This window comes from Chinchilla lanigera, unplaced genomic scaffold (genome assembly GCF_000276665.1).
Source record: "Chinchilla lanigera isolate Chin_1 unplaced genomic scaffold, ChiLan1.0 scaffold00022, whole genome shotgun sequence".
NCBI lineage: Eukaryota > Metazoa > Chordata > Mammalia > Rodentia > Chinchillidae > Chinchilla > Chinchilla lanigera.
In genome coordinates, this window is record NW_004955423.1 from 23,137,795 (window position 1) to 23,163,721 (window position 25,927).

Consider the following 25,927-nt stretch of genomic DNA (forward strand, 5'->3'; position numbering starts at 1 on the left):
TCACGTGACCAGCGTGCGCCCTCACCTGTGCGCGGCTGTACTGGAGTCTCCGCGGGCCGGGCCCCGGCGGTATCACGTGACCCGGCGGCGCGGCCAATCAGCGCAGCGCTCCCAGGCATTCAAATCAGTCGCGGGCCGGTATTTGTACACAGACTGGCCAGCCACGGAGGCGCGTTCCGCGTGGTCCGTGCGCCGCCATGGACGCCGCGGCGCGCTGACGGCGCATGGAGAGTCGCGCGGGGCCTCCCGGGCCCTACCGGGCCACCAAGCTGGTAGGGACGCGGGACGACGCGGGTAGCCCGGGGCCGCCGCCTTGCCTGCACCGCTCGGGCGGAGAGGTGGGACCCGGCCACAGGGCCGGTGGGAAGGAGGCTGAGGACCCTGGCCTGCGGCTTGGGGGACCGCCAGCTGTGCCTCGGGTGTGGGGTCCCCGAGCGTCACCGCGTGCCGACCGCCGCTGCTTCCGTGCCTGGTCTTCCGCGCCCGGGCTGAGAGCAGTGGGAACGGGTTTCGGAGAGTGGGTCCGATCGGGCCGGGCCCGATAGGGGTTTCGCTGATTTCTGTTATTGGGCAGGAGAATGGAAGGCAGGGAGGCCACCGATCCGTGTGTGCCCCTGCAGTGTTCCCCGCGACTTCAGCCCCCCACGACACGGTGCTGCTGGTTATGGGACGTCAGGTTCCCTAAAGAGCAGCGAGACTCGGTTCCCGTTGGTAGTGTAGTTCGTGCCCAGCCCCAGGGCGGTCCTGGGAGGATACTGGGTACACAGCGTGCTGGCGTCTTAGAGTAACACGCAAGCACCCTCAGGAAAGCTCTTCCAGTGTGAGCACGTGTGGTGACCCCCACTTTACCCGGGTGGAAACTGAGGCTCACAGAACTTAAGCGACCCTCTAAGTCACAAAGACAGTAAGTGACTGAGCTGGAAGAAGACAGATCCTTCTGGTATGCTGACCTTGACAGGAAGGCCGGTGCTCAAGAAGTTATTGGTTATATTTATCAATACAAGGGGTAGCCTTTATGCCTGGAGGAGCCTTAATAAGATAGTCCTATCAACTTATTAAAAATCTATTATTAACAGTCTTATTAAAGTAGTATGACTACACTAAACAAGCAAACATTTACTATCCATTGGTACTTTAGACAGTTTAAATCGTTTTATCATTACAAGCCAATTAGGTACTATTGTCCCCATGTCATGGATAAGGAGGTTAGGAACAGAGAAGGCACAAAAGCTTATAAACAATAAGTGGTAAGGCTACAGCCAGGAAACTAACCATAGTTGTCTCACTCTAGAGGCTGCTCTTGAAACTACTACAGTATACTACACTTCAGTAAAGCTGAAGTGGAATCTCCCTACAAGCCCCCCTGTTGTTTTTGCTACTGTGTAGCCAGGCCGGTACATAGTACACACCTCCAATAAGTTTATTGAATAAACGTGAACTAGACAGTTGGGAAGGAAAGAATACTTTTTCAACCCTTAAGTTCTGTGCTGTGATGCGGGGACCACATAGGTTAGGTCAGTGGTAACATAAACAGTTGTCACATAAATAGGGTTACGGATTAAATTTCTTAGTCTAATGTAGGATTTTTCAGTTAAAAAGTGATATTTATTCTGTACCACTAGTTCCACACTCAACAGTTAGAGCTCTAACAAATCTAGAAACCGTGTAACTCAAGGACAGTTTTTAAAATGTCAGTATTTTTTAAAATACAGAGATGTTTCAGGATCATTAAATAAAGGATGGATTTACATTTGACTTATTTTCCCTATTTGTTTTGTGTTCACTACACGAGTCGTCATAGAAGAGATACTGTGCTAAAGACAGTATTGAAGGCATCTTGCTGGAGTAGTGACTGCCTGTCAGAAGCTTTGTTTAACTAGCGCAGTAAATAACAGTACAGACTCTATAGTCTGTCAAACCTTGATTTGAGTGCCTGTTTCATCATTTAGCTGTGTGACCTTGGTCAAAACTAGTGTCTCTGTGCTTTGTTTTCCTTCTATGGAAATGAGGTGATCATAATACCTGCTCATAGAATTGTGGGAATTAAGGTGAAATAGTGAATATAAAGCACATTGGTTGGCATAGGTGCTATCAGCTCATTACTAATATTACTAGAAGTAAAAAACAGACATGCTTTCTCTGGGAAGGATTCAGATTGCAGTTCCTCTGCCTTCTTCCTAGGTTTCCTATATAATTTGACCAGCCAATTATTGCCTTTACTAAAAATCTACTACTGTAGCACTAGACTTAGTAAAATGAAATCAGCCAATTGGGATACCAGTTTTATGTAGTACAAATGAGATGATTTCTTCAAGAATTTTCACAGTGCAATCAAGCGTGAATGAAGAAATTGTTTTGCCGGTTTTATTTCAAATCAATAAGATTTTATTTTTGTTTACTTTTAATGTTTTTTATCTTGCTTTTGCAGTGGAATGAAGTAACTACATCTTTCCGAGCGGGAATGCCCCTGAGAAAACACAGGCAACACTTTAAAAAATATGGCAACTGCTTCACAGCAGGAGAAGCTGTGGATTGGCTTTATGACCTATTAAGAAATAATAGCAATTTTGGTCCTGAAGTTACAAGGCAACAGACTATTCAACTATTAAGAAAATTTCTTAAAAATCATGTAATTGAAGATATCAAAGGCAGATGGGGATCAGAAAATTTTGATGACAACAATCAGCTATTCAGGTACTGAATGGATGTGTACCTATACAATGAAATTACTGTGAAGTTTTATTTCCGCTTTTACCACAACAGCAACTTCTTCAGTAGAAAGTAGCATTTTTTTTGAAAGGTGTTACTACCTATTGTTAATTCAGTTAATCCATTTAGGAAAATTATAAGGTAAAAGTTGCTATAAAATTCAAACTATTTAGCTGTTAATATACAAAGAAGTAGGAAATCAGAAGAGAAGACCTTTAGTTTCATAGATTGTATAATTATAAGACAAATCTATAGGTTCTTGCCCTCAAATAACATGTGACCTAATATAATTTAAAAATATATGTGATAAGAGAATATCAAACTTTAACAGATAACAGGAGAAATAAAATACAGGTTAAGGAGAATATTTCTTACAGTTGTCTTATACCAGAAACTGATTTATGTTCAATACGTTTTCTGTTTAATACCTAGAATAGCCTAGCAGGATATTGAGTCAAGCCCTTTTTATAGGTAAGGGTGCTGAGACCATGGCTTGACAAGGGTGCTGAGACCTAGCTTTTTGAAATGTTCTCCCACCTTGGAGCACTGTGCACATTTTCCAGATTATGTAATTAAACCTACACAGTTTGCATCTCCATAGAGGCAACTGATTCCTCACCTAGTATAATTGCTTTTCTCTCCTATACCCAAATTCTTTGTTATATGCCATTAAGGACTTTGAATTCTAATGTCCATTTTTTCTACTACTTTTCAAACAAAATATCTTAAAAATAGATTCTTTTCTGGTGTGTTAGTCCATTTTTTACTGCTATGTCCGAATACCTGAGACTTGGTAATTCATTAAAGAAAGTTCATTTGGGCTTTTGGTTCTGGAGGCCAGGAAGGCCAAAACTGGGCGAGGACCTTCTGACCAGCACCTTAGGGCCATTCTGCTTTCCCAGAGCAGTATGGCGCATGCAGATGGCAAAATTCGAAGGCCACTCACATTTGCTGATAATTAATGCAGTCCTGCGAGAGCCAGAACTGCCTTGAGGCAGGTAGTAATCCCTGTAACAACCTATGCAGCTTTACATACTTCTCTACCCCATTCATTAGCAATGAAACGTCAGCATCAGTTTCTGAGGAGACAGACCATAGAACCTACAAACCAAGAAGCATTTACATACGAGTAAATTGTAATAACAAGCACAGGAGCAGTCTGTATATCCTATATAGCACTTTATAAATCTTTCCTAATTACTCCTCAGTCATCCTGGGGGACTCTTTGCAACTACTCATCCTTTAACCGTTACTTGTCTCTAAGTTTTTGTCTTTGCCCTCACTTTACCTTACACCTCGGGCAATCTCATACCATGCCTACCTTTTCCTGTGACTGTCAAACTTCCAACCCAAATTTCTCCTGAGTTTTAGAACCAGTTTTTTCAACTGCCTGTTAGACTTGAAATATGATATATGGAAAATGACTATCACTCCCTATCCTAATTTTTTGTCTTCTGTGTTCCCTATCTGAATGAATAGTGTCTTAGTTACTTTTCTCATTGCTGAGACAAAATACCCAATGCCCAAAGTTAAGAGAGGAAAGGTTTATGTAGCTCACAGTTTGCAGAGGTTTCAGTCCATAGTCAGCCAGCTCCAACGCAGGGTGGCATGGCAGACAAGTATCAAAGAGGAGAAACAGTTCATGATGAGCAGAAGGTAGTGAAGCAAACAAGGGGCAACCACACCTCTTTCTAACCCTTATATCTTATCCAACCTACTTAGGGCAGATAGCATTCACATTTGTAATCCTAATGCCCTTGATCCCAGCATTGCGCCATGAACCAATCTTAGCATCACTCTAGATCCAGCCACCTCTGAAAAAGCCCCACCTATGACTATATGAGGCTTTGGGGGGACATCTAGACACGAGCCATAGCAAATATCATCCTTCCCTGTAGTTGCTTTTATTCTTTCCCTTCTCCCCTTTAAATATGATTTTTAAAACTTGTCTATGATAGTACCTTAGTACTTCTGACTGGACACTTCTCTCTCCAGTATAAATACTATCGTTATTCTTTTTTTGGATTTCTGTATAACTCCTCCACTAGTCTTTCTGTCTCTAGTCTTTTATACTATTAACAAAACTAAAGTATCTAGGTGTGAAGCTCCCTGAAATTATATAAGATTTTATTGGAGAAAATCATATAATTGTTATTGAAGAGAATAAATGAAGAAAGATACCCTGCTTACAAATAATTAATTTCACATATATGTCTATCTTTACCAAATTGATATAAAAATCCAGTGCCTTTTTATTCAGAGCTCCAATATAGATTTTATAGAATTTGACAGCAGTTTTGAAGAGCAAGGAGAATTGCCTTACCTGATATCTGGACTTAAATTAGCTCAAAATAATTAAGTGCTGGAAAACCAAATCCACACATATGTGAGAACATGGTGTAAATTATAAATAGGTTCAATCCCTAAATATGAAAACTGAAACTCTTAAGAGAGAATGAATATAAGAAAAAAAAAAAAAAAGAAAATATTTGTAAGACAGAGGAGTAAGAACTTCTCATGTCATTAAAAACTTACATATAGGGCCAGGGGTATAGCTCAATGGCATGGTACCTGCCTGGCAAGCACAAGGTCCAGAGTTGGACTCCGGTTCCAAAAAAAAAGTTCAAAAAATTTTACAAAGTTTACATATAATAAAAGATACCATGAAGTACAGAAGGTAGACCAAGTATTGCTAACATTTATTACAAGTATAAAAGCATCACCAAGAATGAAAAATGTTAACTGTAGGTTTGTGATTTACTTTAGGACATAAGGGAAAGAAAAGGAATGAGCAAAACATCACATTTACTTAAAAAAAAAAAAATGAACTTTTTGACCAGATCTCAATGACTTCAAAACATGATAGTATGAATATATGAATATATGAATGTTCCTTTATATTGTTTTCTGTAGTTTTATGTTGTCTTGGTTACTTTTCTCTCGTTGCTCAGACAAAATACCCAACACCCAAAATGAAGGAAGGAAAGGTTTATTTAGCTTACAGTTTGTGGAGGTTTCAGTCCATACTTGGCTGGCTCCGAGGCAGAAGATAGCAAGCAACAAGAGCAAAGGGGGGAATGGCAGCCGAACAGCAATGCAGCCAGAGCAAACGAGCAGAATGGGAGCAATGGCGGCAAGCAGTCTCTTTCCCTCCCTTACATTGTAAACAGGCTACCCCCACCTACGGGGCGTGTAGCTCTCACATAATCTCCCTGCGCTTCTCTTTCACAGGCTCAGGATGTATACAAAGTAAGCACCCTGGCTTCCTGCTGAGTCACTTAGCCAAACCTCTAGACTCCCCAAGTTGACACAATGTATCAACCATAACATGTCTTTGAACTATTTTAGTATACCTTGAAAGGAAGAAAAAAACTTTAAAATCAAAAGAAGCAGGAGACTAAGTTCTTGAAATTAGAATAAACATGGCCAAGTAAAAGGCAAAAAAAGTATATATAAACTAGATAATTAATTATAAAAACTGTAGCAATCTACAGCCATTTTGTGTATAAGCACTACTTCTCCAAAGAAATGATCCAATAGTTTTTTGTTTGTTTTTTGTTACCAGGAATCAAACTCGGGACCTTGTGCTTGCTAGGCAGGCACTTGTGCCCCTGAGCTATATCCCCATCCTGAGAGGATTCAACAGTAATCCAGAGTTTTTTATGAATAAAATTCAAATATACAGACTATACTAAAGAAAGCAAGAAATTACTAATACATTTTAGGTTTTAATGGGAAAATTAATTTATATTCCTTAATAATATAAATAAAAGTTTCTTTATATGATTTTTAAAATTAATCATCTATAAAAATTGTTTCTAATTTTAAGTTATTTAATTGCATATTGTCTTTAAACCAGATTTCCTGCAACTTCTCCCCTTAAAACACTTCCACGAAGGCATCCAGAGTTGAGAAAAAACAGCATTGACAGTTTTTCCAAAGATAAAGAGAATGTTTTTAAATTACGAAACTTGTCTCGCAGAACTCCCAAGAAACATGGATTACATTTCTCTCAGGTAAAATGTATTTGATCAATCACTAGATTAAATATAATTACCAAGTAGTTAATAACAGGATCATTAAAACAAAATGATTCTTTAATATTCAAGCCCCTACTAAAGTACCCCAACCAACATAACATTCTAAACATAGATGTGCAAATTCATCTGAACCCATGGAAACAGTGATAGAAATGGCAGTAAAACGTACTTGAAAGTGGTGTCGGTGTAATTTAAGTGCCCTCTGTCAGAGCATTGTTCTTCCTCCTGTTTTTGCTGTCGTCAGCACGACAGAGCACCTGAGAGAATCAGCGGCAAGTGAGGAAAGGTTTGTTTTGGCTCCAGATGCAGGACTGCCAGCCTGCAGTCAGGGGGCTCCATTGCTGTGGGACCCGCGCAAGGTAGAACATGGCCCATGCCCCGGGTGGAGGAAGCTGCTTGCCTGGTGGCAGCTGGAGATGAAAGAGAAGGGGGTGGCATCCTAGTGACCTCACTTCCTGCCGTGAGGCCCCGCCTTTTAAGGGTTCCGTCACCTCCCAATACCACTGCAGGCTGGGGACCAAGCCTTTCCCACTTGAATCATTGGTCCAGAGACAAGCTATAGCTTCTGTGTAACCCCTCAGCTAACCTCGGGTCTACTCTTTTATAATGCTAATGCGACTATAAAGTACAGTAGCTCCTTCATGTGAGCAGAACAAGTTAAACCAAAGTCATTCTTTTTTCAGGAAACTACAGAGAAAGCAAATCATGAAATCAGAGAAGATCAAGAAAACTCAGGAGATTATAGAGAAATAAGCCAGGAGGATGTTGAAGAAGTTTGGAGATACGTTACTCTGATCTAGTAAGATAAAACAAGCAATGATCAAGTTCCTGAAGCATTTAGAGTATTTGACATTTCATCAAGATATGCAAATGAATAAGAACAGATTAGTTCTGAAAGCTTAGAATTTAATACGTACATGTTTCCTAATAAATATTCTTGCCATAGCGTTAACACTGTAAAAGTAGAATATTTTCAGTATGATTTGCTTTTTCTTTGAATTAAAGTCATGGCTATAATTTGGAGTCTGTATTAGAGCCTTTGAATGTTATTGAGATTAATACATTGGAAAATGATTACTAAACAGAAGCCTAGAAAGTTTGATTGAAAAAAATATTCTGATTAAAAAAAAAATTCTAAAGGATATTCTTTGTTTGCTAGTCATCCTCATATTTGCACTCTATTCTTATTTTGTGGAGAAAAAGGTTCTACTCTTCTTTTCAGCCTGCAAACCATTTTATGTGTGCCATCCCTGGAAGAACTCATAAATCCAAACCAAGTAATTCCTCAGTATATAATGTACAACATGGCCAACACCAGTAAGCGGGGAGTAGTTATACTACAAGACAAATCAGGTTGGTATTAATAGAGGAGACTGAGAAGTAGTAGAAACAGAGGTTATGGGCATAGTGGAGAGAAGAAAGACCTAACAAGAAAGTAGGTTATCTTCATCGAGGAAGTGTCAGAGGGTCCACTGTTCCATCATCATAGATGCCTTAAGTAGTAACTGTGGAATAATTTTAAGTAAATATTCATGCTGTTATATGAAATTATTTAGGTACTAGAATGGATTCGTGTATTTTTAATGGCAAAATTAAAAATTTCAAAAGCATACAAACATAATAAAAATTATTGGTTGTTAACATTTGTGCTGAGGGCTTAGTATGTGCTAAGTATTATGGTGAGCAAGACTCAAGTGGTAGCAGTTGAAAGACTTTTACGCCAGCCTCCCTGGATACTAAGCTCTAGGTGACTTCATTATAGATGTTCATTACCCAGGTCTGTAGTACTCAAGTAGCAGAGCAGTGGACAGAAGCAAAATGAGAGCAAACAGAAGACCGTGGTGTAAAGACAAATGTTAGGGATTCATTATCTGGACATTCCTCCAAAATAAGTAATCCTATATCTACGGATAACTACTTGTTTTCTGTGTTGTGGACTGAGTCAAAGTCAAGATCTCTTTTTCAGGCTTTTTGTGTTTTAAAATGCAAACCTGACCCTGTTCTGTTAAACATGTAATAACTTAATACTGGTAATATATATACACATATGTATATATACATGCATAATTACATGTAATTGCAAAGTTTTAAAATACAATATCATAAAAATTCTGTGACTTACTCAACAGTTCTTTTTCTATGTAGATGACCTTCCTCACTGGGTATTATCTGCCATGAAGTGCCTAGCAAATTGTAAGTAAAGCAAATTTTTAAAATCGTTTATAAGTAAAAGTCCTGATAAAATTTAAGTGTATTATTTCTCTTGATGTTTAAGTGATAGTCTAGTAGAATCAATTACAATGGAGCCCTCAGGTTTTTTTTTTTATACAAGTGATTTTATAATTCAGGCCTATCCTTTATGCCTTAGTTGACATAAATCATAAAGCCGGGCTGGGGATTTAGCTCAGCAGCAAAAGCGCCTGCCTGGCAAGCGCAAGGTCGTGAGTTCGGTTCCCGGTACCGGAGAAAAACCAAAAAAAAAAAAAAATACTGTTCTCTAATCATAAAGCCATAGGCTAGACAGTTTTAGGAGACATTTAGTCTAAGAATGGCCTCTGTGAGGCCCAGCAATACCACGTGGCAGCTGGGAGGTGAACTAGCTTGGAAGCAGGGAAGGCTCCACGGGAATCAAGCATCCTGAAGCGCATGTCAGCCTCTTGCTATCGTACGTAGCGCCAGCCTCCCTGTGCTTTAAAACCCCTTCTGCTCTCAGCATACGTGTACGGGACCTTTATGAAGAGAAGCAGTGACCTGTCACTAATCCCCAAGCCATTGCTGAGCACTTCATTCCTCAAGCTTTCTCACAGTGATCAGTAAAAATTGATTTTTCACTGGTTCAAGGATAAAATTCTAATTTCTTTCAAAATGAATTTTAAAAGTTTGCACATGTATATGTTTCTAAATTATTAAAAGTTAGACTATATTATAATAATTTTAGTGGGAGATAAAATTTTCTAGTTCTTTTAAAATTCATATTTTCAAATATACTAATGGGGTTTTATTAAGGTTCAGGATATTTATTCCCTTATTGTCCACTGAGTGTCAGCATGACAGACTAACAGAATAAGGAGTAATGAAGTTACCAAAAGTTGGTATAAGTTTAAAATAAAGATCCTGACCGTAAGCGTAAGACTCAAATGTCTCATACTCCTTCCCTAACTGCCCGTCTCTCACTCCTTGGCTGGTGACTAACAATTCAGATAAGCATACTAATCGGGGTTTCCCGACGTCTATCTTTAGGGTGCGTGTCTTCCCTTCTCTTCACAAGTGCTGACAAATGTATAACTTGCCGTATTTCACCCAGAGGCACCATTAAGATTTTTGCTTTCTTACTTAATTCCCCATAGGAGTACTGTGAGATGCAGGAATCGTAATCAGTGTGCTATCCTTGTTTTTGTTTTTTTCCAGAAGAGAAAAACCACGACTTAGTCTTCTGTTAACGCACTGGAGCCAGAGCTCAAGCCTAAATTCTCTAATTCTGTTTCCACTAGACATGTTTATTGTGACTTAGAAAACTTTGTAATGATTACTATGTACTTTATTCTGTGTATTGAGAATATTTTTATATCCTCCTTAGAAAACTATGTGCTTTACATAAAATTCATATTAGCCTTTTGTGTGTGTGTGTGTGTGTGTGTGTGTGTGTGTGTGTGAGAGAGAGAGAGAGACACAGAGAGAGAGAGGCAGAGACAGAGAATGACAGAGATTATTATTTCTTAATCCTTTTTCAGTCTATGGTCTTAGACTTTTACAGCCGTACAAAAGGTTGGAGATAGATTATTTGGCTTTAGGAAGAAAGATTTTAACTTGACAGAGTTTAGTGACTCTAAAATGGAAATACACTGCAGTCACAAGGGAGGCTCTCCAAAAAGTTCCAAGTGTGTTGACTGTAATTGGTTAAGCATTTTTTTTAAAACTATGCCCAGCAGTTTGTTATCATGAAGATTGCTAAGTTTCTAAGGTCATCTTGATGGAGTCTAGTCTGTGTTCAGAAGTTTGTATATTTAATAGGTACACTGGATAATTCTGAAAATATTATGTTATGTGTGGACCACACTTTAAATGTTATTCAACCTGAAAACTTTCCACTGCTCTAAGTACTAATTTTAGCTTTGCTGTCAAGCACTTTTCTACCAATGGCAAGTTACTCTGAGCTTCCGTTTTCTTACATATACCATTTGATCAGGTCTTATTTCTAAGACCTGATTATTTTCATAACCACATTAAGCTTAAAAACATTGTAGTGATGATTATTTAAATTCATTAAGGTATGCTTCAGGTCAGGCAAAATTTCCTCATAAAATTATAAATTTACAAAAGGTAATTTAAAGAATTATTTGCATAATCCATATATTTTTTGCTTTACAAAATCAATTGTAATAAAATCTTTTTAAAATAGATTTCACTAGTACTTTTTAAATATATTAGAAAATTTGCTTTATGCATGGTATTTTGGGTATTAAAATTATAAAGTAGACCAGTGTGCTGGCCTTTGCCTGGTTAGTGTGATTTGTTAAACAGCTCTCTCATAAGATACAAGTTTTATACTTTTTGTGCATACTTTTTAAATTATGGTAAAGTTAAAATATATTTTGCCTATTTCCTTTTCCTTCTATTTCTTAGGGCCAAGAAGTAATGATACGAGTAATCCAACTTATGTTGGATTTGAGCGAGATGTATTCAGAACAATTGCTGATTATTTTCTCAATCTCCCTGAGCCTCTGCTTACATATGAATATTATGAATTATTTGTGAACATTTTGGGTATGTATGCATTTAACTTATTCAAATTAATGTTATTAACATTTTCATTTTTCCTAAAATCAAAAAGATTTTAGAATACAGGTAAATATGTAAATGGCTGGCTATACGTTGTGTTAAAATTCAGTGATTGTGATTGCTGTTTGTGTCATTTTCAAATGGTTCAAATCCATCCTTCCAACACCATTAGCGCTAGCATCCACTGAGTGTTCTACACTTCCGTGTAGTTGTGACGCTAGCTCCCTAGGGTGAGCCCAGACCCCGCAGGCCGAGGGTTTGATTCCACCAGACTGTCCTTACTCCAGGTGCCAGCTGTAAGCGAGGTCCCCAGGGTTCCTGCGCTTCTGCCCAGCCGACTGCCAACTTAGGGATTCCTTTAAACCCCTCTCAGTTCTCTACAGAAGCTCATGGGATTCAGGAGGGAGCTTTACTTGCGGTGATGAGTTATCAAGAACAGCCGCAGGGAGAGGGGTACGCGGCAGCGTGGAGGAGAGGCACAGAGCCTGTCCGCCGCAGCACGCCGTGTGTTCGTCAGCCCAGCGGCTCGCTCAGCCTCGCTGTTCGGGGTTGCACCTGAAGTTCCGCTCCCTAGGCCTTGGTGACTCAGCGTAGTCTCCAGTCCCCTGCCCCTCCCAGGGCCTGTGGGCAGGGCTGAGAGTTTCGGTCTGAGCATGGCCAGCCACAGATTGCTTTAGCATCTGTTCAGGTGTACTCAAATAACAGGAAAACCCAAGATTTTAGCAACTCCATGCCCAGAACTCCCCTGGTACACACCAAGTATACGTGCATCTGGCTCACCCGCTCTGTGATTTCTACATCTGTGAATCCAACCAACTCGGTCAAAAACATTTTTTTAAAAAATTGCAGCTATACTGAACCTGAATATGTAGACTTTTTCCTAGTTGTTATTGTCTTAAGTGATACAGTATAATGACTATACTGTATTGTTATAAAGAAACTAGAGATGATTTAAAGTGTGAAGGGATGTGCTTGGGATATATGCAAATTTTATACCATTTTATATACAGGACTTCTATTTTTGGATTTTGATACCAATAGGTGGTCCCAGAGCTAATTTCCCATGGTACCTACAGATGATTAGATATGTTCTATTATATAACAGTTGTCTTATACTTAAGCTATTTCTAGTACTTGTAGAATGACAGCAGATATTTTTAAGTGTGTTCTCACTCAATCCATCTAATTGGGCTGAATTTTTAAGTTATTTATATCACAAATGGGAAAACCACTAGTCTTGCACGTTTATAACATGTTGTGCATGTGCGCTATTTCAGTGGCTTCCGAATTAAGCAACTGCTCCTTACTAACAATATATACTATAGTGATGCCTTATTTTTTTAACTTTATTGTTGTTTTTTTATTTCTGTCCACTGTCACACAGTTGCATCTTACTTTTTGTTTCATTTCCTGGTAGTTGTGTGTGGCTACATCACAGTTTCAGATAGACCCAGTGGGATACATAAAATCCAAGATGATCCACAGTCTTCAAAAATCCTTCACTTAACCACTTTGAATTCCTTCAAATCCACTGAGTGTCTTCTTCTCAGTCTGCTTCACAGAGACAAAAACAAAGAGGAATCAGATGCTCCTGAGAGACTACAGATAAGTGATCAAGGATGTCAAGAAGGATGTGCTAAGAAAATGCAGCTAGTTAATGTAAGAAGCAGAAGAGTCAGAGCTCATGATGTCATGGGAGGAAGCTGTCACAATCTGATAGGCTTGAGTAGTTTGCATGTTCTGTCCTCTAACATCAAACCGAGGTGCTCTTCTTTGGAAGGAATTGTGGATATGCCAGGCTATTCCCGTCGAAAGGTTCCCAGTGCCTTCCATCAATCTGTTCTCAGTGCAGAACAACAAAATAGTGAACACTTTCTAGGGTCAAAGCCCAGACAGGAGTCCCTATTGAGTCTCCATTCAGAGGAACGGACTCACAAGCCACTCTGCAGTGGTGGCTCTAAGAGAACTTCTGCTCTGACTGTTGAAGACCAAGAGGAGTCTTGTCCTGGGGACTGCAAGCCCAAACAGCTTTGCAGATCTCAGAGTCTGCTTTTAAGGAGTAGCTCAAGACGGAATAGCTGTGTCAATACACCAGTGGCCGAAGTCATCATGAAACCAAACCTTGGACAAGGCAGCACAAGTGTGCAGAGAGCTGTAGAAGGCGCACTCGGGGAAGATAGTATCACCATCAATAAAAGACTGTGCAAAAGTACTGTAGAGCTTTCAGCAAACTCTTTACCTCGAGCTTCCGCTGTGTTCACTGGCACACAAAGTAAGGTTGTTGCTCTCAGTGCATGCAGTGCTAACTTTTAGTGTTTACTAACTCTGCATTCTGCTTACCTGGCTTTTCTTCTCTGAGCCTGCTTTACTTATCTCTTCCAAAAGAAATCACCGTAAAAGACTTACCATGACATAGCGAAGATTTATTCTATCCCCTTAAAGCACTTGAACTTTCCTCTAATTTCCCTTATTCTAAGTCATTTTATTTGTAATAAGTAAAGGATTTTAATACTTAGAAATAGGTTATAAAGAACGTGATGAAAATCTAAAGTTTTGCGGAATGTGGAAGATTCTAGAGATAGTTAAAGGAAATGAAATGCAAAGGGACTATTTTACCCTGTCCCGCGATTGTATGTGCTGGCCGTATGGAAGCAAGTGCTGTCGTTGGTGACTTGCTCCCGGGGGCCACTGTGCCTTCTAGGTTTGCTGCAGCCCCATCTGGAGAGAGTTGCCGTCGGTGCGCTGCAGCTGTGCTGTCTGTTGCTTCCCCCACCGAACCGAAGGAAGCTTCAGCTCCTAATGCGCATGGTTTCACGAATGAGTGAGAACGCTGACCTGCCCGCACTTCACGATGCACTGGGGACAAGGGCGCTGGTGAGTCTGTTTCTTACGGAGAGCATAAGCTCACGCGTCCGCCCCCACAATCAACCCGAGCCATTTCTGGTACTACTCAAATGATGTGTCGATCTTCAAGTTCTGAAATTTTGGGTCAAGAAGGCTTAAAAGTCTAATCTCCCCTAGCAGCAAGTGTTGGTGCCAGTCTATTACATTTTCACGTCCTGCTGTTCATCTTGACAGAGGACTTGCTCGTTCATCCTGTACCCTTCATAGCGACTGGCCCAGACAGACCACGTTAGCCTGTCTCACGCCAGTCTGTCTGGTGGGCCGGTGGGAAGAGATGTAAGTACTGTTTGAAGTTCAGGCTGCTGTACCTCTGTGGGAGTAGAAACTAGTGGGAAATCCTCCTATAGTGAGTCACATGTTTCCGGGGTACCATAGCGGGAAAGTTGTATTTGGTGAGCTAATGTGGTAGCAGGTCTTAGTGGAGAAGGGGCAAGGACACGGTATTGCCAAGCAGTCTCTGGCTCCTTGAAGAATGAGGACACGGCCTTTTCCATGTAGACACCGACAGGAAATGGAACCCTTGAAATAGCCCCCCACACCTTTGAGAGCTGCCACTTCCTGAGACTGTAGCGTCCATTTACAAAATAGTGAGGGATCCGGAGCTGTGCCGCAGTTTTCTACTCACTGTTATGGACCTTGTTGAAGGACAATCCTGACGTAAAGAAGGAAAATTGTCCTCGAGGAATTTCGGCACTGTTAATACACATACGTTTGTCAGGGAAGATGCCTTGAGCAACGTGAATCGGAAGGTGGCAGTTTTGCTCTGATACACTTTGGTTTGAAGGTATAGGACATCCAAGTGCGATATATCCCAGCAGAATATTGGAAACGGGAGCCTGGTGAGTGGAAGGTCGGGGCCGAAGGCAGGTTCCTGAGTCAGCCACATGTTGAGGGGAGCTGACAGTGTGAGAGCGAATGAGTTCCGTGAGGCTAGGAACATACAGAAAGGACAGAAAGCTGAGGCTAGAGCTGGGAACTAGGAGGGAGATCTGCCTGACCATAGGAATAAGCTGAAAACACTCCGAATTCCCTACGTCTGCTCAGCACCCACTGTGTGAAGGTGCTGACGGTAGAATTCTGACTCTCTGGTTACTTCAGAATGAGGTGCGGAGGGCGTGTAGTTAGCTGCTTGTGTGGGTATAAGTGAGAGTAGTGAGACACAGAATTTATCCCAAGTTTTAAAGATCCTTGTGACGCAGCTGAAGAATGTGGATGGTATAGTGCTGTTTAAGGACTGATGGGATAAGCCTCGAAGAACCTTGTGCTTGGTTTCCAGTGGTGAGCAATGCCAACTTTACAGCCTCTGGCGAATGTGTTCTCTATGTGTTGTGCTTTTCTGGCTTTTAGTGGAATTTATTTACTGAGTAAGTCCTTGTTCTGTGTGAATCCATATGGTTTCAGTAGAAGTGGTGATGTTTACTGATAAAACTGACAAAATTAAAATGCTAGGCCTGACAGAATCCTTTTGAACTCTGTTAAAGAAATACTGAAAAGTACTTGAAAAAGGACTTAAGCATAGTAGAATTCTTAATCTTCCTAACTAATAAATTACCCTCCTGAGTTTGAAACCGAAGTCTGCTCATCGCTGTATCTCACTACGTCACATGGTGCTGTCTGGAGATTGCAGATATGCCGGTTTGCCTGAAACCCTGGGTGTTTAAATTCGGGTCTCGATGCTGTCCCTAGATGATCCACACTTTTTCTCGCTGTGTGCTGTGCTGTGCTGAAGAAGTGGACCTGGATGAGCTGCTTGCTGCAAGATTGGTTTCCTTCCTAATGGACCATCAGCAGGAAATTCTCCAAGTGCCGTCTTACTTACAGGCTGCGGTGGACAAACAACTCGACTACTTAAAAAAGGGCCACGTAGGTATTTTGAGCCTCACAAGTCTCCATATTACTCATTTGCAGTGGCAAACGCATCTCAAACCAGCTCCCAAACAACACTGTGAGCTCTTGGAAACAGTCTAAAAAGTGAGGAATAGAGACAGAACCTGAGGCTCCTTAGCACTAAGACCCTGTTCCCATCTTCCTGTGTTGCATTTCCTTCCATTTCAGTCCTGGCTTTAACAAATGGTTCCTTCACACGACGAGGCATTTGGCTAAGTTCATGTGTCACAGCCTTAGGTTTGAAATCCAAAGGAGAAGGAGCTGTCTCTCCACCTTGGATTCGAAAGGTGTGGCACAGACTCCGGAGCAGCCCAGCCTAGGTTCAGCCTGTCCCTCGGGAGGCTGCAGGGCAGTTGGACAGAGCGGCCTCGTGTTCCAGTCAGCTGCCACGAGGCCAGAGTGGAAGGACTTCTTCCAAAGAGGTGCGGCAGACGCGGAGAGCGGAAAGGAACTGACCAGGAGAAAAGGAATCTGAGCGGCCAGAACCACAGGTCGCTGCTCTGTGCAGTCTGCGGCCGCACATGTCTGCTTTTCTCGATGGATGCCGTTCTGGTGGTGTCCTGGTTTATGGGGATTGTAACCGCCCTGCGGCCTCTGTCTCCTACCAGCAGATGCGTGGGCTTTGCCCGTGCCTAGAGGCCTGGGCCTCAAACCGCAGATGAATGCTTTGTTACTGAGTCAGAATTCTGCTGTTCTAAGATGAATGTAAACACTACTTAAATTGTCCCTGTCTTATAGTTAAGAGAATAAAGTCCCTGGGTAAGAGAGAGGATAATAGCTGCCTTTCCTGAGTGCTGCTGTGTGATCAACACTGCACATAGGTTTTCTCAGATCACTTCTGATTCGAGGACAGGAAGCAGACCAAGGAAAGTTAAATAGCTTGCGAAAGACTACACGGGCAGTGAGCTGTGGAGCTGGGGTTTAGATCTGCCTGACTCGTGACTACCTTACCGCATTATGCATGGTTTTATAAATGCGCTGAAGGTATTATTTCCGCCAAAATAGTGGTGCCTGATCTCGCGAAGAGAATAGTAAGAGAGTGAGCAGAATGAACAGATTTTCGCTGTCTGATTTGTCCGCTGCAGATGAAAAGCCCTGGAGACGGCCTCATTGCTCCTTTGCCAGCCTTCTCCTACTGTAAGCAGATCAGTGCTCAGGAGTTTGACGAACAGAAGATTTCTACCTCTCAAGCCGCCATTGCAGAACTTCTAGAGAATATCATTAAAAACAAGAGTTTACCTCTAAAGGAGAAAAGAAGAAAACTAAAGCAGGTAAGGGAGTAAGCAGCTTCTCAATCATACCAGTACTTTCTGATAGGCCTTAGTAGTTCCCACTTAGTAATACCTGCAGTGTAATTTCTTATTTTAATATCTTGGATTTTAACTTTGGAATATACAGGCTATGCACAGTATTATGCACAGCATGTGTGTGCATTGCGCTACTTATAAAATATATGAAGACCTACCAGGCTTACTCTCTACCCTGAATTGTAAAATAATGATAATGATGGATACCGTCCTTTGCTACTGGTGTTCCGTGTGATTATATCTTGGAGTAGCCTGGGAAAGCAATTATACAGGCTGGATTATAACTCAGTACATGTCTTTGAGTGACTCCTCACTGCCGTCTAGAAATTTTTATTCCAAGGCAAAACTCAGTAGCCACATGATGCTGACAAGAGCGATTCTGTTGAGTCACTGAGAAATACAAGCTGCACCAGATCCTTGTGACCTTCACGGCTGTCCCAAGGGGAGCGAGGATCTGGCGTTCCGGGCGGTAACGAGATGTCCTGGGTGACTGCAGGAGACCCCAGTGCGAACAGGGAGCTGAGCGGTCTGACGGTGCTCCCTGCGCCTGTGCGGAAGGGGCGGGGAAGCAAGGGTAAACTGAAGGTCCTCTCCTCAGATGTCTCCGTCTCCGAGGAAAATTACCTAGGAAGTGCTGAGCACCGTCTGCAGCGAGGGAAATAATGTTGGATACCTTCTCACTCCTCACCTTCTTTTTTATTTTGAAGTTTCAGAAGGAATATCCCTTGATATATCAGAAGAGATTCCCAACCACAGAGAGTGAAGCAGCACTTTTTGGTGACAAACCTACCATCAAGCAACCCATGCTCATTTTAAGAAAACCAAAGTTTCGTAGTCTAAGATACTAATTTAATTAAAAATTATCTAATACCTGTGGAACTTTGATACATGAAGCCATATCTCAGAATCTAGCTCTGAAAAGGAAGTCCGGTATTAATAAGTTCCCTAAATAAGCATACTATATGAAGAGGTGGCAAAATAGTTGTTTTATCGTCGTGGAACTGCTACGAAGCTCCAGTGTCTCAACTGAGAGGATGTAACAGTAGGTGATGCCAGATATTTTAATATACCAGATATTTTAACCCACAACTATCTGGAAAAACTATCATGATTGTACTAAAATTTTATTCACTTGAATATTGAAAACCAAGCTGTGATCATTAAGAATAATCGATCATTCTGTTTTTAAGGAAAATGTATCTGCTTGTGTGCTTATGGCTATTAGCTGAAGAACTAGTTGTTTAGGGTTACTGTGCTTCTGAGTGTAAGACTGAAGAATATTTGGAAGCTCATTGAAGTTTCAACTGCTAAATGTTGCACGCTTTTGTATATTCTTTTCCACCTTTCGATCTATTTATGTACATGTATGTTTTAAATGTTTATGTAAGATTTTTGTTTTGCCTTAAACATTATCCCAACTGCTTTATTCTTTTTTTGCCCTCTAAGTATCTTTTGAAATGTTATGTTCATAACCTGCTAGAGTGATGGAGATATAAAAGAAGTATATAGGGCAACCATGTTCATTCAGAAATTTGGCAGCTGTTATGTGCCTGAATAAAATAATATCCCCGAAGGTATTTGTTTTTTAATCGAAGGGGCTGCATCCATCTGGTGCTTAACATAACAGTTATTCACCAAAATCCAGGTGTGGGGAGTCCCTCAGAAGAAGACTGACTTCAGTGGCTGTGAAACAGTTCTAGAAGCCCAGGGCCAGCCTATCCCAATCAGTGCTGTATTTTAGGGGTGTTATATAGGCACTGGTGCTTTCTTTATCCATGGAGGTGATTCAGGTATTTAGTTCGCTTTGAGATCAGTGCCCCGAATGCTGCTTACAACATTTAAGAAATTACCAAGCTGACGGCACATGGACTTTTACTTTTCATTGAAAGAAAAGCCAAGTACAGATGTCTCTTAGCACAAAGTTCCCTGGATTCCTGCGTGACAGACTTGGTACACATGTGAAATAACTTTGTCTTCCTTTTCTGTATGTAAAGTATAAAGAAATACCCATGTAAGACTCTGCTTAGTGACTATCTTGATTCTCAATGTAATTGTATTTACTGTTGACATCTAGAATGACAGTGTTCCATTTAATATTACTTGTATTAAAAAGTTGGATAGAGAACAACAAATGACAAATATGCCTTTATTCCAGACCCTTGCTTATAGAATTATTGGACCAAATTAAAATTTGAACCCTTTCTAAGTATTCTTTGCATGATAAAACTTTTCCTATTTAAAGTTATGTGATAATGTGAATTATGTAAAAAGTTGAGATGACAATTACATGAATTCTTTCACAGTTTAATGTTGCTTTTTTATTATTTAAATATAAAAATAGTAAATTTTCATTTACATGAGTATACTTGCAGTTGAGATTAGAAATACATGGTCCAAAACTTTAGTAACATGAAATCTGCCTGAATTTTTTATCTGTAAAATGAAGATAATAGCACTTCCCCGAGGATTATTGTGAAGATTAAATAAGGTAATGCATGCAAAGCATTTAGCAGAGTGTCCATCATAGAATACGCACTCTATAAATTACTGGCTATTACTACTAGAACCACCTAGAAGTATAACACAAAGAGATTATCAAGAATATTCCCCTCTGGTGCAGACATGAACCAAAAGAAAACTGAACAGTTGGTGGTATTTTTTTAGTGATGAGACAAAGCTTCCAATTGCACACACTGGTGGAAGTGTTTTGATCTAGTAGAGCAGGAGTATTTGGCGAGGAAGGAAAGGATGGGGTATGTTAGAAGCAGTATCCTTGAGTCAGTAAAAGCATGTGGGATCCAGCATACAGTAGCAGGCCCAGCCTGTACTGGAGACACATTCCAGTCTTTCCCTTCAGATACAGGTGGTTGGTTATTAGATTTGCTCTTAGTTCCAGGCAGAAGTTCTCTTCTCATTGCTTTTGCTTTCTAAGGATAAAGACTGAAAGACAAGCTTCCGAGTGTAAAGTGGAGGTGGGTAGCATATTGCACATTTGAAGAGAAAACGCTGGAAGTGGTGCCACAGACCTGTAACCCCAGCACTTGGGAGGCTGGGGCAGGAGGATCAACAGTTGAAGGCCAACTTGGGCTACGCGGCAGACCCTCACTCAGAATGGAAGGTGGGCCGGGAGCGCCACGTTCCCTCCAGTGCCTGTGCTAATCGCTGCCCTGTAGTGAGCCAGTCCCCCCACATGGCTCAGTTACTTTCTTAGTAACGGAAAGTACATGTTATTGCCAACTGACTACCCTTCCGTCAGGGAAACCAGCTGAGTTTGCCCATCCATAAAACGTGAGTAATCGTCTACATAACCAGGTTGTTACTGTAGCAAAGGCAGTAAATATATTTGCACTGGTCAGCTTTGTGTTATTATAAACAGCTGACACAACCAGCTTACAAAGGAGAAATGTCTGCTTGGACTCGTTCCAGACTTTTCAGGCCATCACGGATGGGCCCCGTGTTTCTGGGCCCCTGGGAAACAGTGTGTTACGGCGGAGCCAGGGGAGACAGAGCCATTCACTTCATTGCCAGAGACAATGAGAAGACAGGACAACATCCACTGTCCCTTCAAGGCACACTTCCAGCTACCCAAAGACCTCCCACCAGGTGCCCCCAGCCATCCACGGAGCATTGAAGACCCAAACTATAGCAATATTGAAATCTCCATTTAGAAGTCCATGCTCACTTCTTAAGCTCGTCTTGCCTTGTATTGAGCTCAAGATCTCTGCTGATTAAAACTTCTGTGCTAGTTTTCATCTTTCCTATCCCATCAGTCGTATTTTTTACCTCAATTGGTGGGATGAAAGTTCTGACATTTTATATCCTGGTAATCTGTGTCATCAACAGATAATACCACCCTTTGATTTGGAAGCTAAAGAGTGCGGTTGCTATTATTGAAGCATCTCTGGGAGAGATAAAGGGTAGCTCATTTTTATATTAAATTGGAATAAAGTCAAGCAACAAAAAATATCTAACAGCTCTACGTAAAGAAAAGCAACTTTGAATGTTTTATTAACCTTTGCTAAGAAAGTTTTTTCTCAAAACTGAAAAAGAATTACATTTTAGCTATTCTTTTCCTAAAACTTTTCCAAATGAATACTGAGGAAATACACCATTTGTAATACAAGGTGACCTTTGCTCATAAAAAGCTTTACCTCCACCTACCTTGACATGTTTTGGTTGAACTTTGAACTCTCTGCACTGCCTTAAGTAACTAGAAAACCAAACAAGATATACAGAGCAACTATTTTCAGCACTGAACTACTATGATGCAGGCTATGAGTCTAAGAAAAGAAAAACGAGAAATAAACCTATGATTGTCCCAGGTTACTGCCTAGAGAAAGGTGTCAGGCAGAGGAACCAAAATAAAGCTCCATGGTCTTGCTGCATTTAAAGAGCTCAAGATGACTGCACGCAAGGTCACTAGAGTGCTACAACAGCAAAGCAAGCTCCAGAGATCTACAGTAAATACTCCTAGAGGATTTTAGGGCGGAGTTAATATTAATTTGCATGGAGTAAAGGAGAGTAGTAATTAATGAAACTGAGGAAAGACTGTTTGGAAACCAGCAAGCCAAACAATTCTGGACCTCACAGAGCTGAAAAGAATTTATATCCTCACCAGGCACAATGGAGGGAGCTGGTAATCCATGGGACACTGGGTGGCATTCTCAGCAGGACTGTGCTATGCAGGGACAGATTTACTCTAGAACAAAAGTTATGCATTCACCTTGATATCTTAAAAGCAAGCCTCAAAATGTCCTAATTGATATGCAGGTAACTTCTGTGCCAGAAAGAAGGTCAACACTCAGAAAAAAAGAACAAAACCCAGCATTCAACAATGTAAAAAGCGTAACTGATGGGTATCCAATCAAAAGTTATCATCCATGCAAAGAAACAAGAATAATTAATCAAAACAAATGTACCTAGAAATTAGGGACTAGAATTAACAGAAAATTTTAAAGAGGTGTAAGAATTATAAATACTCTGAGATAAAAAAAATTGGGAATATCATGATAGAAACGGGAGATATAAAAAATACAATATCCTAAGATGAGAAATGCAATATGAAAAATACATGGAATGAGATTAGGAGCAAATTAGATATAGCAGAAGAAAAGATCTAAGAATTTGAAAACATCAATAGGAACTATTTAAAGTATAGGAAAAAAACAGTTCTGTATGCTGTGTGAAAATATAAAGTGCAATTGCAGGCTGGAAAAGAAAATAAAAAGGACACAAAATTACTGGCCAAAAATAGTAACTGAACGTGCAGAAGAACATAAGCCTACAGAAACTAAAGAAACATCAGGCAAAAAGCAAAAATCCACACTGCAGCACATACAATCATGTTGCTAAAAAACAGCAATAAGAGGAAAAAAGTCTCATAGATTTCTAGAGAAAAAACATACTGAATAACCAAAAATAAAAATGACAGTGGCCATTCATCTTACATGCAGAAAAACCTAGACTCTACTAAAAAGAACTGCTGGAACTTATAAATGATTTCTGTAAAGTTGCAAGATACAAAATCAACATACAAAAAAGCAGTAGCACTTTTATATACCAATAACAAATTAGTTGAAAAAGAAATTTTTAAAAATCCCACACACAAATACCACAAATTATTTTAACCAAGTGAAATTTTCTATAATGAACAATATAAAGCAATTAAAGAAATTATAGAGAACATATGCCCACAGATTGCAAGAATTAATATTGTTAAAATGTGTACACTATTCAAAGAGATCTGCAGATTTAATGCAACCTTATCAGTATACTAAAGACGTTTCTCACAGAGCTAGGAAAAAACCGTTACAGGGGCTGGGGATTTAGCTCAGTGGCACAAGCACCTGCTTGGCAAGTGCAAGGTCCTGAGTTCAATTCCCGGTACCGAGAAAAAAAAAAAAAAAAAAAAGACAGTTACAGCATTTACACTGGGTCATAAAAGACCTAGTATTACAAAAGAAATCCTGAGGAAAAAAGATTAGTTGGAGATACCATAATATCAGACTTTAAAACACTGCAAAGATGTACTAATCAAAATAATGTGGCACTAACATAAAAGCAAACACGTGGACCAATGGAACAGAATAGAAACTTCAGAAAGACAGAATACCTGACAACCAAAGTTAAAGGGGAAGAGGTTTATTCAGCCCACAGTTGGTAGAGGTTTCAGTCCATAATTGGCCACCACAAATGAGTAAGAACATGTCTTATTCATCTGTTTTCATAAGTCTTTCAACAACTATATTAGTTTTGGTACTAACCTTAAAGCCACGCATCTCCTATAATTAAAAAGACAAGAATGTTACGGTACCTTTTATAATAGTTTATTTACTGTCTTTAAGTACAGGAGTTATTGTGTTTACTTGCTGTTCTACTATCCTCCATTGCATAATTGGGATAGAAAAATGTTACAATTTGGCTATGTTTGGAGTATTACAGAAGGCAGCTCACTGTTTAATCTATGCATCTTAGGAATTTTGAAGAAATTTTATTCTGTGATGTAAAAAGCTGTTGGAAACTCTGCACCTGTGTGTATAGACATATTTTAAGCAATAAAGCAGCATGTTCAGTGCACAATAAATCAATTAATAAATAAATAAAGACGGAAGAGTTGGGAGGTTCCCATCACATAAAAATGATATTTGAGGAGATAAAACTGCCAGTGACCCTGATCTGATCATTACACATCAGATTTATGAACTAAATTGTAATACTATGCACCATAAATAAGTACCTATATTATGTCACCTAAAAAAATATTTAAACACTATACGATCTAGAAAGCAATTGAGTAATACTGTTTTACATTTGCCATTTTAGCAGGGAGTTGATGTGAGCTTCCTAAGACCTTCCCTAGCGCTGTCCAAAGTTAGGGTCCCACATGACCGAGGTACTATTTGTATGTAAAAGGCTTACTTGGCAACAACAGTTGTAGGAAAGTGAAGGAGGTGGATGGAGTGAAAGAAAAATGTGAACTGCAGCGCAGCTGTGAGAGAGACCTCAGCTGATCCACAGGGAGCCCTGGGACTGGGATGACCTCGCAGAGTAGCCCCAAAGTAAGTCTTTGTGCCTTCGCATAAACCACTCCCTGGATATAGGCTAACCCTGGGAGGAGAGGTAAGGCTGGGTGACGTAGCTCCTCTGAGCTAAGCACTGTTCCTGTAGAGAAACAGACAGTATTCTGGACAGCTGCAGGAGTGGATGATTCACCACTAAGTGGGGACCTTTGGAAAACATCCCACATTCAAAGATCTCTAACCTTCATACAAACAAAGGGTTTCTATTAACACCCTAGAGACAGACAGAGACACGGAGACATATGAAGTAAGAGCAATGGTTCTGGTTAATTTTTTGTTTAATATTGATTGATTAGTATTAAAATGAATATCTAATCATTATAAATGATTTGGAAATGAAAGACAATTTAAATCATGTATCATTTATCATCCAGGAAAGATCCTATGACAGTCTTGGAGCCAGTAGCTCTCTTTTTGTCTTCAAAAGCCTGTATGATTGGCTAGGGTTAGAAATTAGCAACAATTTTCCTTAAAAATTAGTGATCATACTAAAAACACTCGTAAGAAACCTGCCATTTCTGTTCGTTATGTACAATGTGTCACACTTTTGTATTCGCGTTTTCATTAGCTTTCTGATTTATAACTTGGAAACACTAAAGACGTCATCTGCCTTAGATTCTTGCAGTCTCAATCTGTCTTCCTGACACCTCTGTGATCCAATTTGTCAGGCAGCACCTTACGCTCAAACCAAGAATCAGAGTCTCTCTCCCCTAGTTTAATTGATATTCATGAGTCACATCTTCTTGGATTTATATTCCACCTGTTGCTGGGCTGGAAGACTAAGCCTCACATTCATTGTTCATTAAATTGAGAAGTAAAGGTCAACATCAATCATAAGTTTCCAGGAATCACATAGGTGATAGATCACTCAAATACTGGTGGAAGGGAACTTTTGAAAAACAGTGTTGGATATTTCTAAAGTAATTGTGTAATTTTTTAAAGAAAGTCATAGCAACTCACAGCCAGCAGTGCCACCTGCAGGCTTCTTCTGATGCAGCTCGTGTCAGTCCAGGGGACTCCAGAAAAGGGATTTATCTGATTCTGCTGAATATTTATGGCTTTATAATGTCAAATGCAAAGTACTATGATTCAGACATTTAAGAAGGGCAAATTTCCAGGTACAGATATCTGTTAGGGATTTTTTTGAATCATTGAGCTAATATGAATTCTTATGGCCACATATATGATCAAAATATTAAACATACAGGATCTAGAATATATA

At 40.2% G+C, this 25,927-nt stretch overlaps 1 protein-coding gene and 1 long non-coding RNA gene across 6 annotated transcripts in view; one reads left to right on the forward strand and one right to left on the reverse strand.

Moving 5' to 3' along the window:
• Positions 1-7,426, reverse strand: part of LOC106148558 — a 32,290-nt gene extending 24,864 nt beyond the window's left edge. Inside the window, exon 1 of the long non-coding RNA XR_001234122.1 lies at positions 6,919-7,426. This is a non-coding gene — a long non-coding RNA (uncharacterized LOC106148558). The remainder of the gene's footprint in view (positions 1-6,918) is intronic.
• Depdc1 (DEP domain containing 1) lies at positions 47-19,754 on the forward strand. 5 transcript variants are annotated; one of them, XM_005385261.2, is made up of 12 exons: positions 47-338; positions 2,429-2,694; positions 6,569-6,725; positions 7,433-7,548; positions 7,972-8,102; positions 8,895-8,942; positions 11,373-11,513; positions 12,946-13,800; positions 14,230-14,402; positions 16,119-16,295; positions 17,405-17,590; positions 18,334-19,754. In XM_005385261.2, the coding sequence occupies exons 1-12, from the start codon at positions 225-227 to the stop codon at positions 18,472-18,474; spliced, it is 2,505 nt and encodes an 834-aa protein (XP_005385318.1). In that variant the 5' UTR covers positions 47-224; the 3' UTR covers positions 18,475-19,754. The 5 variants fall into 5 exon arrangements, with proteins under 5 accessions (XP_005385318.1, XP_005385320.1, XP_013369996.1 ...); XM_005385263.2 differs by having other exon boundaries at positions 48-272; XM_005385265.2 differs by lacking the exon at positions 47-338 and adding an exon at positions 788-940.
• The last annotated feature ends 6,173 nt before the right edge of the window (positions 19,755-25,927 follow it).

What these genes read in the sequence shown, in the direction of transcription:
- Depdc1 (XM_005385261.2), top strand. Translation starts at nt 225, where the DNA reads ATGGAGAGTCGCGCGGGGCCTCCCGGGCCCTACCGGGCCACCAAGCTG. An exon ending in ATGGATTACATTTCTCTCAG is followed by an intron (nt 6,726 to 7,432) that starts GTAAAATGTATT and finishes TTCTTTTTTCAG; the next exon opens with GAAACTACAGAGAAAGCAAA. An exon ending in TGTGTTCACTGGCACACAAA is followed by an intron (nt 13,801 to 14,229) that starts GTAAGGTTGTTG and finishes TGTGCCTTCTAG; the next exon opens with GTTTGCTGCAGCCCCATCTG.